The sequence below is a fragment of the Lynx canadensis genome, chromosome F1, assembly GCF_007474595.2.
Source record: "Lynx canadensis isolate LIC74 chromosome F1, mLynCan4.pri.v2, whole genome shotgun sequence".
NCBI classification, from domain to species: Eukaryota; Metazoa; Chordata; class Mammalia; order Carnivora; family Felidae; genus Lynx; species Lynx canadensis.
The window spans coordinates 34,992,089-35,012,671 of NC_044319.2; the positions used below are offsets into that span (position 1 = coordinate 34,992,089).

General features: G+C 40.0%; 1 protein-coding gene across 2 annotated transcripts in view; it reads right to left on the bottom strand.

The window, feature by feature from the left end:
* Window positions 1-20,583, bottom strand: part of CR1L (complement C3b/C4b receptor 1 like) — a 62,056-nt gene that overhangs the window by 30,234 nt on the left and 11,239 nt on the right. The window contains exons 4-9 of one of the 2 annotated variants that reach the window (XM_030301879.1): window positions 19,308-19,393; window positions 9,152-9,550; window positions 7,406-7,582; window positions 7,210-7,312; window positions 5,844-5,929; window positions 1,013-1,240 (exon numbers count right to left, since the gene is read on the bottom strand). In XM_030301879.1, coding sequence (XP_030157739.1) covers window positions 1,013-1,240; window positions 5,844-5,929; window positions 7,210-7,312; window positions 7,406-7,582; window positions 9,152-9,550; window positions 19,308-19,393 — 1,079 coding nt within the window. The remainder of the gene's footprint in view (window positions 1-1,012; window positions 1,241-5,843; window positions 5,930-7,209; window positions 7,313-7,405; window positions 7,583-9,151; window positions 9,551-19,307; window positions 19,394-20,583) is intronic. The other variant, XM_030301880.1, reaches the window with a different exon arrangement.

A 20,583-nucleotide genomic window follows, 5' to 3' on the forward strand; every position in this document is an offset into this window, starting at 1 on the left:
CCCTCACCCCCACCCATATAACCAGTCTCTCCTCAAGGTCCTGAGGCAGCTCTTTCTGCCCATGGGTCCTGTCTCCGTCCTTTAATAAAAACACCTTTTTGCGCTGGAAAAAAAAAAAAAAAAAAAAGCTATGTCTTTTTTTATGAGAGGGTATATTGTGTGCTGCATATTTCAAATAGAGTCTGACCTCAACGATCTCCTTTTTGGAGGAGACTGCTTCTGTTTGCCCATTCAATAAGCGTGCCTGGTGGCCTAGGCAACTGCTTTTAAAGAAATCTCACTAGATTCTAATGGGAAGGGGAGGGGCAGCAAAGAAAAGTTAAACGCGTTTTATCATGTGTTGCCTTTTCTCATCGGATTGCTTTTCTCTGTCATGTGGTATCCCAAGTCTGGTGCCACCTCCCTGTGTACCCTGCTTCTGTCTTGGGAAGGCCTACAGTCAGTCCTCAAGAACCAGGTAATTTTCAGTCCTTCGGAAGAAACAGCTTCTTCCTTTCCATACTCTTTCCCTTGAGCTGATCTTTCCTTGCTTCTGACTCTCAGAACGGGTAAGTTCAAGGGCAAAGATTAAGGTGGGCCCCACAAGCCAGCGGACAGAGGGGCATACTTTGAGTCAAGGTCTTAAGCTACAAAAGTAGAGTCTCTTTGGTCACTTAGCCTATTTGGCATAGGACCGGCTAAAGCCTTAGCTAAATAATATCCATATTGCCAGTTTTGCAGACGATGAACTTGAGGGGAGTGTTTGGCAATCATCCGCCATTGGTTACTGTTCATAGCCAGTTGTTTTCATGTCTTCTCCAGTGAATACGTTTTTCTTCTTGATCTTCCCCTCCCCGTCCCTCTCCTTTCTTACCCCACTCTGCTCACCACTGCACCAGCAAGAAGAGTTTCAGAACTTTGACGCTTCCACTTATGACAAAGTTGAACTCACAAGCACACACCATAATCTTAGAGACATATGAAGGATCTGGGCCTGATATTCTGAAGCCACTTGGGGTATGTGGGTACTGACCAGCAGGACCAACAAGTTCACAGGAAGGGGCAGGGCCGCTCCAAATCCCATTCCCTTCACCGTCGCTTGTGCAGCGGATGGTGCTCTCCCCGACGAGGTTGAAGGTCATCCCTCTGGCCGAGCGGGGGTCACACATATAAGTAATTTCCTCTCCATAGGGAACGTCTCCCTGAGGAGTTCCGGTGTGGTTCCCATTAAGGATAGATGGAGGGCTTGGACAAAAGATTTCTAGAAGGAACACAAGAGCTATAAGTTACATCAAAATGTTTACATTTTAACCCGAGTTGATTCTACAATTATGGGATGCTGTGACTGTGTAGCCAGTTAAATGATTAAACTCTCAGGGAGAATATAAACCATAAAATAAATATATTAGGCCGCTGTTGAGATGCTTCCAAATGAAATGACACTGAAACCAATGTTTATTATTACAACGTCCAGGAGGGACTTAATCATCCTAAACTCTTTGAAGACGTAAAACTTCTGGATAATTGAGAGCTCATTCTTTTAAAATAGACAAAAATCTTAACCACATTGACAAGAAAGGCATTCATTTAATAAGAAAGTTATCCATTAATTCAACAGGAATTTTTTTGAGGACCTTCTGTACATCCCCTACTATTTTAAGTACAAGATAGACCAAATCTTTTAACATCGAGGCTCTTCATCCCAGAGAAATCTTTCAAAATATATTATACATTTACTATCTATCACTGATTTAATCTTTTCTTGATGACTTGAGGCTGTTAGGCTCCAAAGCAAAATGAATGGTTGTAGTAATGCCATCATAATGAAATGAAACATCCCAATGGCCCTGTGCATGCTCCAGAAGACTCAGAAATGTTTTATGACTTTGTGATACTTATTGGTTTCTACAGGGGTTTTTGTTTGTTTGTTTGTTTTTATTTGTTTTTGTTTTTAATTTTTTAATGTTTTTATTTTTTTGAAGGAGAGAGAGCGGGGGAGAAGCAGAGAGAGAGAGGGAGACATCGAATCCAAAGCAGGCTCCAGGCTCTGAGCTGTCAGCACAGAGCCTGACGCGGGGCTCAAACTCACAAACCGTGAGATCATGACCCAAGACGGAGTCTGGACGCTCAACCGACTAAGCCACCCAGGTGCCCCTGTGTGTTTGTTTTTAAATAATGATCTGGAGAAGCTCCTTTCCCCTTCTGCTTTGATCTATATTTGGGAAGATGATACTCTTGAAAGGATTATGGATAAGCTAATCAAAGGTGGACTAACCTAACCAACATTTGTCCTCTAGCAAGTGATTTTAGCTGTATCTGGCTTCTTGGGAGCATTTTTTTTCTTTCTTTCATGCTTCTTAATTAACTATATTCCAGGAAAGTTAACATTTTCAAATAGCTGGCTTCCAAATATGAAGGATATAATGATCAAGTTTCGTTATAGAAATACAAAGGTTCCAAACAATTTTAGAGCAAAACATTCATTTGAAAAAAAAAATTCTATTGTAAACATATTTTTCAATAGTTATGATCAGAAGGTGAAGCAACATCCTGTTTGTCTTAGTGAAGAAGTAAATGGGCAGACTGAATATATTCATAGTATTTCTGTATTTAACACATTATATTTCTGTCCTCTTACAAACAAAAACTAGGGCGCCTGGGTGGCTCAGTCGGTTGAGGGTTTGACTTCGGCTCAGCTCATGATCTCATGGTTTGTGAGTTTGAGCCCCATTTCGGGCTCTCTGCTGTCAGCACAGAGCCTGCCTCAGATCCTCTGTCTCCCTCTCTCTCTGCCCCTCTCCTGCTTGAGCTCTCTCTCTCAAAAATAAACATTAAAACACACACACACACACACACACACACACACACCAAAACCAAAACCAAAACCAAAAAACTAGCTCCCTTCATCCCACTTCCCTGTGCAGCAATAATCCCATTTCTCTACTCCTGTGACACCAGGACTCCTCTGAGATGTGGCCTATGGTCTGCCCTTCCTTCCCTTCATTCCCCCTTGAACTCATTCCAATCAGAACATTTGTCCCACAATTCCACTGAAACTCCTTGTTGAGGCCAATTGGTACCTTCAAGTCATTATACCCAATAATAATTTTCTACCATCTTATTTGACCTCTCTGGAGAATCTCACCTCCTTCAGAGAATTTTCTCTTGGCTTCTAAGATATATCACCCTCCTGTTTCTCTGTCTCTGTCTCCCTCTCTCTCTCCCTGGGTACGGTTGACCCACATAGTGACTGGACAACCCTATCCCTTCCCATATCTTACACTCTGCTCTCCACAAGTGAAGCTCCTGTATGTCCGCACCCATCGCCATTACAGTATCATTGACTGTATTCCTTACGTTGCATCTTTTACAGACGTACTCGTTCTGTAACCGGAAGCCTGTACCTCCTCCTTTCCTGGTTTTTCTCTTAATATACTGGCTGCTGCTTCTTCATCTCTTTTGTTGATTCATTCTCACCTTTCCAACTTATTAGTGTTGGATTTACAAGGCTCAGCCCACGCATCCCTTTTCTGGCCCCATTCCCCCCCTCGGTGATCTCACTGAATTTCTATTTTAAACTCGGTTTCTTGGGGCGCCTGGGTGGCTCAGTTGGTTAAGCGTCCGACTTCGGCTCAGGTCATGATCTCACGGTCCATGAGTTTGAGCCCCGCGTCGGGCTCTGTGCTGACAGTTCAGAGCCTGGAGCCTGCTTCGGATTCTGTGTCTCTCTCTCTCTCTGCCCCTCCCCTGCTCATGCTCTGTCTCAAAAATAAATAAAAACATTAAAAAAAAAACCTCTGTTTCTAAACCATCGGCAAATTGTGTCATTTCACCTTTCAGAATATACCCAGCCTGTGACCACTTCTTACCTCTTCTCCCACTGCTATCCAACATCTGTGGTTAGATCTGTGTAACAGCCTTCCAACTTATACCCTCAGTCATCCCCCTACATTTCCTTGGCTGCATCTCCCTTTTGGGCCCTCAGCTGCTTTCTCACTTGGGAATGCTGATTGACACCCCTGTCACCTCCTTTTCTAACAGTACTGGCTGTCTCAGCCCCCCGGAAGTGAGGGGGAGATAGGGGCTCTCGCACATTACGTAGAGGTCACAGTAACTCCCACATCCAAGCCAACATGACTGGGATCCATGGCCACTCTGGCTCCTTCCACCACTTCTGGTCTTAAATGGAGCAGGTCATGGGCTCCGGTGTCTTCAGAGTTTGTCCAGAGGGATGAGATAATACAGCGTAGAAACAAGGGCCTTAATACCCTTGGGATAAACAGGAGACAAGAGACAGGGAAGATCCAGCAAATAAACTGCTCATTCTTTCTCTTTCTACTAGACAGTTCTGGTTTCACAGAACCTCTTCAGGGATGTGTTATATGAGCCAACAGCCAGCTGGTTTTTTTGTTTGCTTGTTTTGGTAAAGCTTACGGCCACCTCAGCAACACAACATATTTTATTTATCAGTTTTTCTTTCCTTCCTGCACCCTTTTTTCCTCCTTCAGTCTTGTTGCTCCAGAACGGCACCCTCTAATAGAGCATGACAATTTATGCTTTGCCTCCAACACTGTTTTCCAGGGAATCTCGATCTAAGGTATGTTCCTTCCAACTGAGTCCTCTCTAGAGTAGCCAAAGTGATATCATTAAAAATAAATTCCATCATGTTACTTTTCTACTTACAATGCTCCAGTGGCTTTCTATCTTGCTCAGAATGAAAACCCATGTTGTTACGGGATGTACAGTTACCGCTCTTTTATCACCTCCGACTACTCCTCTATTCGCTCGCTCCGTATCAGCCATATCGGCTTCTGAGAACATGTCAAAAACAGGTTTGCCAAAGAAAATGCTGGGAACGTGTCTGCCTTGGGCCTTTATACCATCTGTATGGGAAGTTATTCCTCTGTCTATGTCCATTGGTAGTAACCACTTTCCATCAATACTCAAATGTCACTTTCTCAGTGAGGATTCTCATCATCACCTTATTTTACTTATTTATTATTTTTAAATGTTTATTTATTTATTTTGAGAGAGAGAGAGAGAGAGAGAGAGAGAATGAACAAGTGACGAAGTGCCAGAGAGAAAGAGAGAGAGAGAGAATCCCAAGCAGGCTCCATGCTGTCCAGTGCAGAACCTGACGTGGGCTCAGTCTCACAAGCCATGAGATCAGGACCTGAGCTGAAACCAAGAGTCAGATGCTCAACTGACTGAGCGACCGAGGTGCCCCTCTATAATCACCTTATTTTAAATGGAGACTTTATTCTTTTCCTGGCATTCCTTATCCCCCTTCATATAACCGTTTTATTGCATCACTCTGTTTTTTTTTTTCTTAATAACACTTGGCGTTATTTGAAATCATCTATTTATGCGTTTGCTTGTTATTTTCTTTGTCTTTCCTTCTGCACAAGAATATAAACAACACGAAAGCAGGGTCCTAGTCTTTCTTGTTGACAGGTATATTCCTAGTGTCTAGAAGACTGGTTGTTGGCACATAGCAGGTGCTCAAAAATTTTTGTGGAAAGAATGAGGACAGGAATGAATAGGGAGCTGTCCTAGAAAAGCGGAAGCGGGAGTATCATTTTTGACAGGAAAAAGCGCCCAGGCCTTAAATTTCTCTCCATCTATGAAGCATGTCTTTCCACCTGTAGCACAAAGGATGCTCGTAAACGTTTATAGGATGGTATCCAAAACACATGATGCGCAGATTTATTTCCCCCAGAAACAATCCTTGCAACAAAGAAATATTTCAATCAAAAGTGAAGATAAACAGAGGGGCAAACGTTAGATAATTTTACAGGCAAAGCACATTGAACAAACAAACAAGGAGGAAGGTGCAGACCTGAACAGATATCCCTTGTACTCACGCTCACACACAGGAACACTGTTGTTCCAAAGGCTTTTCATTTCAACCAAGGTACAGTAACTAGCAGAACTTCCCTTTAAACGGAACCTGAGGAACAAAAGCAGTAGTGACCGGGCGAGTGCACATGTCTCTCTCCCCTTCACTGACAGATCTCAGCTTCTGTCCTTCTGCTGAAATACAGTTTCGTTCCTAAGTTAAACCCCAGGTGAAAAAGTTCCGCTCATTTGTTTTCTCAGCTGATAGAGGGACTGACACCAAGACGTCTGGAGAGATTGCAGTTTCCAGTGAGGACAGAGCAGTAACAACTGTCTCTGGTCCTCGGCCTTCAGGAGGTCATCTGCCCCTGACTGCCCTCGGAGAGCTCCCTATTTGTCTCTGTAAGGAACTTTGTCCTCTAACGCAACCCGTAGCCCTTTCCTTTCTTACTGGACCAGGAGGAAAACAACTTCCAATTCAAGTTAGCAAAGAGAAAGGCATCAGAGACTGCCCCTTTTTGCCAACACATTCGGAATGTTCCCGAATGACACCTGTGGCATATCCAGATTATTGATGAGAAAACCAAATTATCTAGGAAAAATAAGAAAAGGTGAGAAGAGAGGATTCTTTGGAGGACAATCATCCCCAAACATCTGGCTTATTGTTGGACCAATAGCTGCCTGAGTTGCCTCCAGGTGTTTATTGGGTGACAGATATTTAATGCCTGATGAAGGGCTCTTGGAATGTACTGACAACAACATGCTTTTTACCTGTCAGCGGTGTGGGAACATAATACCAAGATCACTTACAGTCACATAAAGAGTTAATGACATTGCTTGGAACATGAACATCAGTCTTCATGCTCCTGCAACACAGCCTAATCCTAATCAGATGACATATAATTAGATTTAAAAATACTCCCATTTACTCTTTCATTCCTATTCCACATTTCACTACTGACTGGTTTCAAATTTTCTTGAAACAGTCCCTGCATGTCACTTATCTTATAAGTAACTTTCTTTTCTATATCAAACTTTTTTAAAACAACCCCTCTGCAATATTTCTCCCTTGGTGCCTACAAATTACTTTTTATTCATACGTGTAATAAATAGGCATCAGTAGTAATAAATAGTTTCACTTCAATAGTCAAGATCTGTTGTTATACTTCTGCTGTTCAGTATATTTTACTGTTCTTCCTTTTTAAGCATCCGTTCATGGTTCTATGTGGTTGCTACAATACTTCCCAATCGTTGCCTCAAATACTAGTCTTTTTTGGTACTTCTGTTCCATTAGACAGCTTGCTTTTTGGATAAACCCCCACTGCCCAGGGCGCCAGCGTATTAGCATCCAGAACTGAGTCCCTGGTCTCCATGCCAGGTCATCATACTCACCCCTCATTGCAAATGAAGGACACTTTTGCCCCAAGCTGGAAATTAAGTGGAAAGAGCACACGACCGTTAGGGAGTTGGTCCAGGAAGTCATCACATGATTTCACTAGGAAAACAACAACAACAACAACAAAGAGGTAAGACTGCCTCTGTGAAGAACAAGAAGACTGATCTGCAAACCAGAGGAAACCGCAGGTACCTGCACATGTAGGGGCTGCTGGGCTCCAGTTTCCCTGGGGCGTACAGCGCACAGAAGCAGTCCCTCTGAGATCATAGCCAGGCTCACAACTGTAGAATACTTCCTGCCCAGGGGAAAAGCTGTCCTTGTCGCTTGGGGTGGGCTTACCATGCGGAATTTCTGGAGGCGGAGCACATACTGTGGAAAGAACAGGTGCAAAGTACCAGTCATTTATGGAGAAATATCTTTGGTTAAATTCTAACCCTTCTGAGGAGTCAGAGACACAGTTAAAAGGGTTTGGTGTTATAAGAAGGGAAATCAAACGATACTCTAGCCCCCTCCTTTTACTGATATGGAAGTTAAAAATATGGAGATGTAGCCGAAGACCTCACAGCTAGTCAGAAGCAGATAATTAGAGCCAAGTTCTCCCCAGCACAAGGTGAAACACATTTACAAGTCCCTTCTTCTAGCGCTGGCTATTCAAGATGGAGTTATTCGTATTGGTGGGGTTCTCCACCCACATATTTGGTAGAAAGGCGATCCAATTTACAGGCTCATCTTTCAGAGGAGAGGGCTGCCTGAGCCTAAATCTATTTAATAGATTTCCCATGTCTTTTACTGTACTCCTATGATCGAATGTAGTAATCATTCATATTTATATCACTTTGTCTGTTTGTCCTTCCAGCTCTCAGGGGTTGTACAAGGCTGGTGTTAGTTGGCACAAGAATGGTAAAGTCCGTCTTTGTCCCTATGTAGCAGCCACAGCATTTACCCATCCACTCCTAAGGCAGCCATTGTGGCATACAAGGCCATTGAGATAAGCCATTGAGAACAACATCCACTCAATAAACCCATCCTTGTAACGAGAGGGCATATCGCTTAAAGAGTATTTGACTCAAGGTCTGGCTACCTCCATTCATAGCCCTCTTCGTGCTCAAGGCATCTGAACTCATTTGCACTTCAACCTAATCTATATCCAGTTAACAATGAGGGAAAATCTGTTTGGCTTAAGCAACTTTCACTCTCAACTTGAGATTCCTAATGATAAAATGTAGGAGATGGACCAGAACAGACAAACTCTAAGGTCTTGGCCACTATTCTGAGGCTATGATATCTGTCTTCATAAGCCAGTTTCTTATTTTCTGGGAGAGATGCTGACAGAAGTATAACTAGGACCAGAGAACTCAGGCCCTGGAGTCTGACCCATTTGCTTCCATTCCTGGGTACTCCACTTAATAGCACGTGATCTGGACGGTTTACTCAACCTCTGAAATACCAAACAAACTTCACTGCCATATGGATATAAGAATAGCCCTATTGTAAAGGAGTGTTGTGAAGGGTAGATGAGATCATGCATTTAAGGTGCTGATCGCAGGGGCGCCTGGCCGGTTGAGCATCTGACTTCGGCTCAGGTCCATGATCTCACAGTTAGTGGGTTCGAGCCCCGCATCAGGCTTTGCGCTGACAGTGCAGAGCCTGCCTCGGATGCTCTGTCTCCCTCTCTCTCTGCCCCTTCCTTGCCTTCTCTCTCAAAAATAAATAAAGACTAAAAAAAATTGGAGTGCTTGTGACACAGTTGACTGGAAAGTCCACCTCAGTGCACACACACATACATGCACACGCCCACTTTCTTAATTTCATGCTCCATCCCCCCAAATTGACCCACACTGCTTCCCACACATCCTCCCCCGGAACAAACACTAATCTCCCGATCCTTTCACAACTCATGCCATTTGTAGGCCCCTTCAAAGCCTCAGTCAGACTCACGCCTAGAGCAGCTTGGCAGCTGTGGCTCCCATCTGTTTCGTGGTTGGCATTTCACACTGGAGGGTCCTTTCATGTCAAAGCCGGACTCACACATAAATACCACGATTTCATTTAAGGAATATAAGGTTTTGCGCTCAGATACTATTATTGCATTTTCAATTTCCGGAGGTGTGCATTTATTAGGTATAATGCACTGAGGGGGAGGGCCGCTCCATGTGCCGACGCGGTTGTCTTTGCTGGTGCAATATATTGACGGCTGGCCCACAAGCTCAAATGGCTTTTTCCCTCTCTGTCCAGAATTGCAGCGATAGGTCACCACCGTCCCGTATGGAAAATATTCTCTGTTGATGCTAGTGAAACTTCCATTGGCAATGTTTGGGGGCGGCCCACAAGGAATTCCTGGGAAAAGAGACAGTGACTTAAATAATAGTGAATTAAAATAACTAGTCAGAGATCCAATGAGTATAACTCTTTTTACATTTGCTATTTGCTTTTGATCTTTCCTCACATGTGGGTATGTTTTTACAAAGTCATAATTTATTTTTAATTTATTTTTTAATATGAAATTTATTGTCAAGTTGGTTTCCATACAACACCCAGTTTTCATCCCAACAGGTGCCCTCCTCAACATACAAAGTCGTCATTTAGGTGGGCATAATAAATAGCATGCGTACTGCCTTTCTTACATTATTTCCTATAAGCATACGCATTTTTAATATAATTCACATTCCTTTCATTTTAAACAGCTCTTTGATCATTTTATTTTACCATACTTTACACAGCTTTCCCCTACTCTTTTCCATTTTCCTTCTTAATTTTCATTTTTGTTATTAGCTCAGTAAAGCTTTAAAAAAATAAAAAAAAAAAACCCTTGCTAAAAGAAAAAAATGTAAGGGAAGAGAAACAACACAGATATACAACAGTGGGAAATAGTATTAAATATATTTGCATATATATGAGAAATTTATAAAGCTGTAGGCTAATATATGTTAATTAAACATTTTGAAAATCTAAATGATATAAATGGAAATGTAAATTACCAATATGCATTCAAGAAGATATAGAAAGCCAGAATGGGCAAAGAAACTTGTAAGAATAGAAGAAAATATTTTACATAAAAATGCTATCAAGTTACTTCCAGGTAATATGTACTTTCAAATGTAATTTCAAATTTTTCACAAGATGTAGAAAATAGAAAACTTACCAACTCATTTCATCAAGACTGAGTTTGGTATCACAACATGATACCCATGTAAAAGGGATCATATATTAGTTCATAAAAAAAACAACTCGAAATACAGTTGAAAATCTAGAAGTAGGACATAGTACACTGTACGACTATAATACTATATAACTAGAACGAAGCAACTTCAGCCAAAACTCCAAAACGCTTGAAATTAAAAATAAAAATTCTTAAGAAGGATACTCCTTCTGATAAGGGTAACCTTAACAATTTAAATCAAACATCATTCTACCCCTCCATTCTCCCCCCCCCCAAGAAAGACTATAAATGCTGGATAAAATATAAACTATGTCTGTGGATGTATCAGAAAGCAATGAACTAGTGAAGCATTACCAGACCATAATCTGATAGAAGATAAAAAGCTGGGTAAGAGGCATTTAGGCTGCTGTTTTGCGGGAAGGATAGCTGAATCAGGAGGGGGGATCTGAGTGGTGAGCAGACTTTGATAGTCTCATGGAGTCAAGGAACTAAAGTGGAATCCAGATCTTGCAAGGTGGGAGCCTTGGTAATATCTTCTGCTGTATACTTATAGGGACCTCAAAGAAATAGGCCTTGGGAATCAAGATTACTGGAGTTGTTCCTCAAGTACTGTGGGTGGCCTAGAAAAATAACAGTTTCTGAAATTGAATGAAAGTGGTCCCAGACTGCTAGGTCCCCAGGTTTCTGGAAGAAATAACAACAACAAAAATCCTTCCTGAAGAAGGTTCGTTTTCTAAGACCTTGAATTTATTTGTACAGAGGAAGGTTCTCAAGTATAATTCCTGACCTACAATCAATGAGATACTTAATGAGATAAAATAACATGAATTAGAAGCAACATAATCACTGACAATAGAAACTGAACCGTTAGGACCCCAGCTATTGGAATTTTCACTCACAGATTTAAGATAATTATGTTTATCTATTCAAAGGTAAAATATACGAAACCCAAACTTTTGGTAAGAACAAGAAACAATTAAAAACAACAGGGAAAATTTTGAAAGGAATCAAATAAAAGTTGTTGTCTTTGTAAAATACAGCTTACTGAAATTAAGAATCTGATGGAATTAACAGCAGGTGGGACACAGTCGAATAAAGATCAATGAATTGGAAGCCAGGACTGAAGAAAATATCCAGAATAAAACACAGAGACACAGAAGGATCAGAAATACATAAAAAAGAGTAATAGACTTATAGGATAGAGGAATAAGGAAGGCCTAATGCATGTTTAAGTGAATTCTGATAATGAGAGGAGAGCGATAACACAGGGCGTGAACATTTGAAGAAGTAATGGCTGAGAATTTTCCAAAACCAATAAAAGACATCATTAAACCTACAGATTCAAGAAGCCATACAAACTCAAACAATACAAATACTAAAAAAAAAAAAAAAAGGAAAAACTTTACCTAGACACATCATAGTAATATTGTAAAACAAAAAAATCAAGAGCAATCAATTTTAAAAGAAGCCAGAAAATAGGGATGATAACTTTTAAGAAACCATGCCTAGAAAAATATTGAAAGAATCTATTGCCAGAAGACCTACAATGCAAAAATGCTAAAAGATAATTTTTTAGATTGAAGGAAAATAGTGTCGTAAAGAACTGACTGAACTGCAATTTGGAGGAAATATAGCAGAAAGAGTTAATAGATGGAGGAGTATAAATACTCTTTTTATAAAAACAACAATAATGTCTTGTGAGATCAATGTAAAAGCACAAAAACTGACACAATGAAGGAGAAATAGGATCTGATCGTCTCATTAGATACACAGTGATAAATTAGAATACACATTCATGATAAATCTTTTAGCAAGTTAGGTATAAAAAGCAACTTCCTTAATCTGATAAAGAATATCTCCCTAAAACCTTCTGTAAACATCATGCTTTATAATGACTAGTAAAAAACCAATATTAAAAAACCAATATAATGACAATTAAAAAACCTGGGTGGTTCAGTCCGTTAAGCATCTGACATCGGCTGAGGTCATGATCTCACAGTCTGTGGGTTCAAGCCCCACGTCAAGTTCTGTGATGATAGCTTGGAGCTTGGAGCCTGCTTTGGATTCTCTCTCTCTCTCTCTCTCTCTCTCTCTCTCTCTCTGCACCTCCCCCACTCACACTTTGCCTCTCTTTCTCAAAAATAAATAAACATTACGAAAAAATTTTTTTAAAAACCCGGTATCTTCTCTTCCATTCAACATTGTACTGGAGGTTCTATAGCCAATGCAGTAAAGCAAGAGAAATAAAAAGCTGCAAGAAAGGAAAAGATTAAAAAAATAGGATAATTATTTACCAATGACATGATTATTTATACAGCATATCCAAAAGAATATACAGATAAACTACTGCATTTCTAAGTAAATTTAGCAAGATTGTTGGTTCCAAAGTCAAATGATTGCGTGTTTAAGAAACAATTAGAAAATGTTACATTTTTCAATGTTACATATCTATGTTTACATTATTTTCTATAATGTAAATTGGCAAATATTATTAAGAATTCAAAAATTTCAAAAATTCATGTTCATGAATTTAAAATTAAAAAATGTAAGTGGCCCACAATTGCATCTGCTGAGTCAATAGAAATCCAATGCCAATTCAAGTAGTATTCTTTTTGTGGAAACTGACAAGCTGGTTCTAAATTTTATATGGAAATGCAAAGGGCCAAGAATCACCAAATAAATCTTGGAAGAAGTACATGGCAGAGGATATGCCACCAGATATCAACTCTTATTAGAATACTGTAGTAATGAATACTATAGTAATGAAAACTATAGTAATGAAAATAGCACAGAACCTCTCTGAAATGAGACCTGCATATAACGACACCTGACACAGATATTAAACTATTGTATGGTGATATACAAAAATGTTTTTTAATGGTTTTTAAAATCAGTAATATTAGGTGAATTGCCTACCCATTAGGAAAAAAACAAACAAAAACACATACAAAAAAAGGAAATACATTCCTTGACCATACTTCACACCACACAAAAAATAAATTTGAGGTGAATCATAAACTTAAGAGATAAAATGATAGGCAAAGCTTCCTTACATAGAACAGAGAAAGTGGTGGGGCGCCTGCGTGGCCCATCTAGTTGGTTGAGCATCCAACTCTTGATTTAGGCTCAGGTCATGATCCCAGGATTGTGGGGTCGAGCCTCATGTCAGGTTCCATGTTGAGTGTGGAGCCTGCTTAAGATTCTCTCTCTCCTTCTCTCTCTGCCCCTCCCCCACTCATACTTGCTCTCTCTCTCAAAAATAAAAAATAAAAACATTAAAAAAAAAGAACAGAGAAAGTAGTGACTAGAAAGGAAAAGATTTATTAAGTCTTATTAAAAAACACTATAAAAATGTATACCTTCTATCATCAAAAGACATCATTAAGAAAGCAAAAGGACCAATTTTAGCCTGGAAGAAAATGTGTTTTGTTTATTGTGTTATGTTTATTGTGTATAAAGAATTTCTCCAAGACAATAAAAAAGATACACAAACTAGCAAACACTGGGTGAAAATTTTGAACAGGCACTGCACAAAGATATGAAAAGGTGCTCTGCATCATCAGTCATTAGGAAAATGCAAATTAAAGCCACAGTGAGCCCCTAGAATCGCTGAAATTTAAACAACTGATAACTATCAAGTTGACAAAGATATTGAGCAGCTGGACTTTTCATCTGATTTCGGTAGAAGTGTAATGTGTACAACCACAGTATGAAATCTTTCGGCAGTATCTATTAAGACTGGCTATGTTCATACTCAACAATTCCACTTATGTAAATATAAACACTATACAGATGTGCACATATATATATAAAGATTTGAAAATTTATATTTGCATATATATGGATATTTATTGCATATGCACATGCATAAAGTACTGCTGATATATAAACAGCTGAGTTTACGAATTCATTGTTAAGTTCTTACAATGAAATACATACAACAATTAAAAAAAAGATCCAATTAATCCATATACAACAACATGGATAAGTCTCCTACATATAACACTCAACAGAAGTTGGACAAAAAAGAGTACATGCTTTTTGATTCCTTTAATAGAAAATTCAAGACGGGGCAAACTAATCCTTGTGATAGAGCCAGAATAATGGTTATTTGGGAAAGATGAGCACTGAGGAAGAGCATGGGGAAGCTTCTGATGTGCTATATCTTATTTGAATGCTATTAATGTGGGTGTGTTCACTTTGTAAAGATTCATTGAAGTGAATAATTACTACTGAGCACTTTATATATATGCAGTAATATATAAATATATGTCTTTCAATAAAAAGTCTAGATGGTGTGAAAAAATTGTTGCCAAAAAGACCTTCCAGGGGAGTCGGGCAGGGGGATGGGTTAAGTAGGTGATGGCTATCAAGGAGGGCACTCTTTGTAATGGGCACTGGGTGTTGTATATAAGTGGTGAATCACTCAGTTCTATTCCTGAAGCTAATATTACACTATATGTTAGCTGACTGGAATTTAAATAAAAACTTGGAGATTTAAAAAAAGGAGAAGAAAAAAAGGACTTCCAGCAACATAAACTATAGGCAATAGGGCTTTATTGGTGAGTTTTTTTCAAATATCTAAGGAAGAAATAATGCCTTAAAGGGAAACAAATCTATGGAACACAATCAGGTGGCTTTATGAGTCTATTGTAAGTTTGATACCAAAACCTCATAAGGACATGAGAAAAATATTTCATTTTTTTTCTCACGGGAGAAATGAAATGGGAAAAATATTACACGGGATATTTAAATCACGGGAAAAATATTACAGTCTGATCCCTCTAAAAAACATTAGGAATGGGGTGATAAAAGTGTTCTAGAATGAGTGGTGCTGGTCGCACAACCTTACGAATATACTAAAAATCATTACAGTGTATCCTTTAAAAGAGTAACTTTATGATATGTAAATTATATCTCAAAAACATCTAAAATACATTACAAAAGCACATTAAACAACATACAAAAATTATAAAATATTTTGTCAAGTTGATGTATTCCAAGGATATAAAATTGGAATTCAAAATCAGTTTGTCTTTCAAAAAGAAATTAAAACTATTCATTACATTAAGAGAGTAACGGAGAGGGGCGCCTGGGTGGCTCAGTCGGTTGAGCATCCGACTTCAGCTCAGGTCATGATCTTGCAGCTTGTGGGTTTGAGCCCTGCGTCGGGCTCTGTGCTGACAGCTCAGAGCCTGGAGCCTGTTTCGGATTCTGTGTCTCCCTCTCTCTCTGTCCCAACCCACTCGCATTCTGTCTCTGTCTCTCTCAAAAAGAAATAAACATTAAAAAAAAAGAGAGAGAGAGAGTAATGGAGAAACAGATATGATTGTTCACTATATGTAGCCAATGTGTTTGGTAAACTTTACGGTTTAATGATAAAAAAAAATTCTTAGCAATGAAGAATATTATAAGGGAATTTTCTTAATCTAAAAATGGGTATCTACAAAAGCCTACAGCAAATATTGGTTAATGGTGAAATATTCCAATCTTTCCCTTTGAGATGGGGAACAAGACAAAGATACCTTCATCAAGATTTTATTAGGGGTCCTATCTAGTATATGAACAAAAGAGAGAAGGAAGACAAGGAGGGAGGGAGGAAGGGAGGAAGCAAGTAGGAGAGAAGGAAGGAAGGGAGGGAGGAAAAGCGAGCTGGTTGGTTGCTTGCTTCCAAGTGCTTTGGAGAACTTAAGAGAAAGAAAATGCTCTAAATTCCTGTTCAAGGTCTGGTTCTGAAAGCTTCTCTACCTGCCCTAAAAGAAATACTTGTAGGGCACCTAGGTGGCTTGGTCAGTTGAGTGTCTGACTCTTGATTTGGGCTAAGGTCATGATCTCAAGGTTGGTGTGATAGAGCCCGCTTCATGCTCTGCGCTGACAGCGTTCTCTCTCCCTCTCCCTCTCTCTCTGCTCCTCCCCAGCTCCCACGTTCACTGTCTCTCCTCTCTCTCTCTCCCAAAATAAATAAATAAACTTAAAAAGAAAAAGGAAAAGAAAAACACTTGCATTCCGTAGCCACAGAGCCAAAATTTCTGAAGCACAAATCTAACATCTAATCAATCCCGTAGCTGGATTCCACGACAAATCGAATTCACGACAGGGTCTCTTATGTTAAAGTTTGAGAACTGATTGGAAGGAGGGCTCTGAAAATTGGGATGGAGATATATGGACAGATTCGAACAAAGCTGAATACCTTGAACCTGTGAGTTCTGCTGAGTCTCCTTTGCTAGGGGAAACAGGCCCTCCTCCCCTGTCTGAGGGGGTCCTCCCCTTCTCTAAAGAAACTGTAATGATCTCTCGTGAGGCAGCTGCCCTGATAAGATTGCCAGAGAAAATATAGAATGTCCAGTTAAATTTGAATTTCAGAAAAACATTGAAAAAACTCTAAGCGTAAGTATATCCCCAATATCACAAGGCACATAGTTAGAATACAAAAGTATTTGTTGCTTATTTGAAATTTGAGGTTTTTTTTTTTTAATTTTTTTTTCAACGTTTATTTATTTTTGGGACAGAGAGAGACAGAGCATGAACGGGGGAGGGGCAGAGAGAGAGGGAGACACAGAATCGGAAACAGGCTCCAGGCTCCGAGCCATCAGCCCAGAGCCTGACGCGGGGCTCGAACTCACGGACCGCGAGATCGTGACCTGGCTGAAGTCGGACGCTTAACCGACTGCGCCACCCAGGCGCCCCTGAAATTTGAGTTTAACTGAACATCATGTATTTTTATTTACTAAATCGGGCAGCCCAAATTTCAGGGACTGCTGATCTTCCTCCGGACCTACCCCTACTACTTCGCATTGTTTTTGGTCCTTAAACCTGATCTAAGTCCTGGCAGACCTGGAAGTACAGGAGGGGGTGGGGAGTACAAGTTATGACCTACAAGAAGGTGCAGAACACCAGAAATGAGACTGTGAATTCAGCGGGTCAGAGTCTGGCCTCTGCTGAACGAAGCTGAAATACCAGAGCTTTTTCAGGATACTGTTGAGGAAGCATTCTATGACTTGGGGATTTAGGAATGCCAGAGTGGATTTATGTAGTATCTGTTTGTCAACTCCCCAACAATGTGCACAGGGGTGGGGTGTTTAAAGAGAGAAATTTAGGGGCGCCTGGGGGGATCGGTCAGTTGAGCATCCAACTTGGGCTTAGGTCCAGATCTCGCGGTTTGTGGGTTCAAGCCCCGCATTGGGCTCTGTACTGACAGCTCAGAGCCTGGAGTCTGCTTCCGATTCTGTGTCTCCCCCTCTCTGTGTCCCTCCCAAGCCCATGCTCTGTCTCTCAATAATAAATGTGTTAAAAAAATAAAAAAAAAAAAATAAAAAGAAAGAGAGAACATTTATCTTTTCACCCAAGGCTTTGAGTAATACATTCATGCAGAATATTCAGTAACCTTGAAAAACATCTATGGTGCTTATTCTCTGTAGGCTGGGAATGACATTGGGATTTAGTTATGGAATTGTCTTCCCTGAATTTAATGGTGACGGAACGACCTCAGGATGGTAGGCGTCAAGTGGCAGCACTCGAGGGCCAGAGGGCCAGAGACAATTGAAACAGAAATGAGAATGATTTGCCTGCAGAAATCGTTGCTCCTGGCTGATTGATTGCGGAATCTCTAAAACCGAAATAGAAGAATAACAGACTAAAGTGTTATTAGATGGGTAGAAGCAGAAAAGATCTAGGTTTGACTTGAATCACTGAAAAAAAAAAAAAAGTTATGGTTATTCACCAACCAATGCCCAGACTTGAGAGCCAGTTTATGGACCTAGGGCAGTTTGAATAAATAGGAGACTGGATCTTCTTGAGAAAGCATGCGGTTGCACGGTCAAAATGTATACCAGAAGTTTCCTCCCACTTTCACCAAGGAGGCGGAAAGCCATTCACCAAGGTTTAGATATACAAAAGGTTACAGATTTAGAAACAGAGATGAAAATACAGGAATAGATATAGGTGTGTTATCTTTAAATTAAGAGATCTAGCCAGAGTACTGTCCTGTCACCTATTTTTTTCACATAAAATATATAATTAACATCTTTACATGTCATGAAGTGCTTTTCCATGACATCTTTTTTTTTTTAATGCTTATTTATTTTTGAGATAGAGAGAGAGAGAAAGAGTTGGGAAGGGGCAGAGAGAGAGGAGACACAGAATCTGAAGCTGTCAGCACAGAGCCTGATGGAGAAGCTCAAACCCACAAACTGTAACATCATGACCTGAGCTGAAGTCCCAAGCTTAACCAGCTGAGCCACCCAGGTGACCCCCCCCCTTTTTTTTAATGGCTGAATAATATTCTGGTGCATGGCTGGTATTTCTTCTAACTCTGATTTTATGTTTCTTAGGGAATTCTCCATAGTCATTATTAACATGACTCCTTCCAGTACTTTCCAGACCATGATTTGAAACATTTAGGTTACTTTAACATTTTTGCCATTATAAAGAATGCAACAATGAAACGTTTACAGTGAATTCCTAGTAAAAGTCTGTGTTTATTTCCCAAGCGTAAGTTCTAAGAACTGGGTCAAAATAGATGCCCACTTTTGAGGGTCACAGTACGTGGTACCCTTCAAGAGGTTTTGTGTAACTCTAGGTACATGAAAGTGTTGATTCATACACAGCTTCACCAACCTTCGAGAGTAACACTTAAAAAAAAATCTTCACTAATTTGCCAAGCAGAATGATTGTTATACTGGGGGTGGTACAGTCAACATAATTCCAAATTATTTGAAGTAAAAGTAAAGTTTGAAGGCTTTTCTGCATTTAAGTCCCCAGATTCAGAAAAGGTACATCCTGGGATAAGGAAACATTTAAGGAAACAGTTGCCAGAACCCCCCTAGGGATTGAGGGACAGAATGCACAAAAGGAATTCAATTAAGATTTTTACAACTCCAGGAGGAAACTTAGAATCCATTGGTGAAGGTAACAGGAAAGAATATCTCGACTCACTTTCACAAGTAGGTGGGTTGTTATCCCAGACGACAGTATTGCCCGAGATGAGGCACGTGCTAGAGGGCTGACCAATGAGTCGGTATCTAAAGATAAAGAAGAATGAATGTTATATTCCCTGTTCATTTTCCTACTTATATTGCTACTTACTAGAGATCGCAGTCTTGGAGAATTCAGAAGGACAATTTCCATTTGTCATAGTCCTATCACTTTCCCAAAGTTTATGTCTTCATTTGGACTTTAAATTTTTTTCTTCATGCCTTCTCAACTAAATGGGCTCTCTCTACTTTAAGCCACGCTTTTGTAGAAACCTACAGTATTTAAGATTCATCAACCTCAAACCAAAGGAAATCCAAACAGAACAACAAAAGTCCAACACTGATTTCATATTTAAAATGGTCAAGGCAGAAATTCCCACTTAGTATGCCACAAACTATTCCAAGCGTTCCATAAACGTGGAATATCTCCCCCGATGATAATCTCTTGCAAAACTATAGTAGAATATTACAACCAGGACATTGGCATAGGTATGATCTGCCAATTTGGTTCAAATTTCCTCAGTTTTATTTGTGCTAATTTGTGTGAGGGGTGCATGTGTATTTACATCTATGCAATTTTTTTTTATACAGACTATTTTTAAGAGGAGATTCAAGTTTACAGAAATATTGACCAGAAGGTACAGGGACTTACCATATACTCCCTTTCCACACACATGCACAACCTCCCACATTACCAACATCCCCCACCAGAATGGTACAATTTGTTGCAATTGATGAAGCTACGTGGACACATCATTATCATCTCAAGTCCATAGTTTACATCAGGGTTCACTCTTGGTGTTGGACATTCTACGGGCTTGGAGCAATGTAAAATGACATGTATCCAAAGAGTCGGACGCTCACCCAATTGAGCCACCCAGGCGCGCCCCCCCCACCCCCGTGTTGTTTTAGTTTGCATTCTCCTAATAGCTAATGAAGCTGAATATATGTTCATGTACTTACATCACATATTCTCTTCAATGACATGTCCATTCATGTCCATTCTGGATTCAATAGTATGCCTCTAAATTTACGTCCTGAAACCTCAGAATCTGACTTTATTTGGAAATAAGTTTGTGGCGGATGTAACAGAGTTAGGATGAGGTCACACTGGATTAGCGGGGGCCCTACTCCAATGACTGGTGTCCTCAAAGGAAGAAGGAAGTTTGGACAAAGAGACACACAGAGGGAAGACAAAGGTAACACATACAGAGGCAAAGTCATGTGAGGCAAAGCCA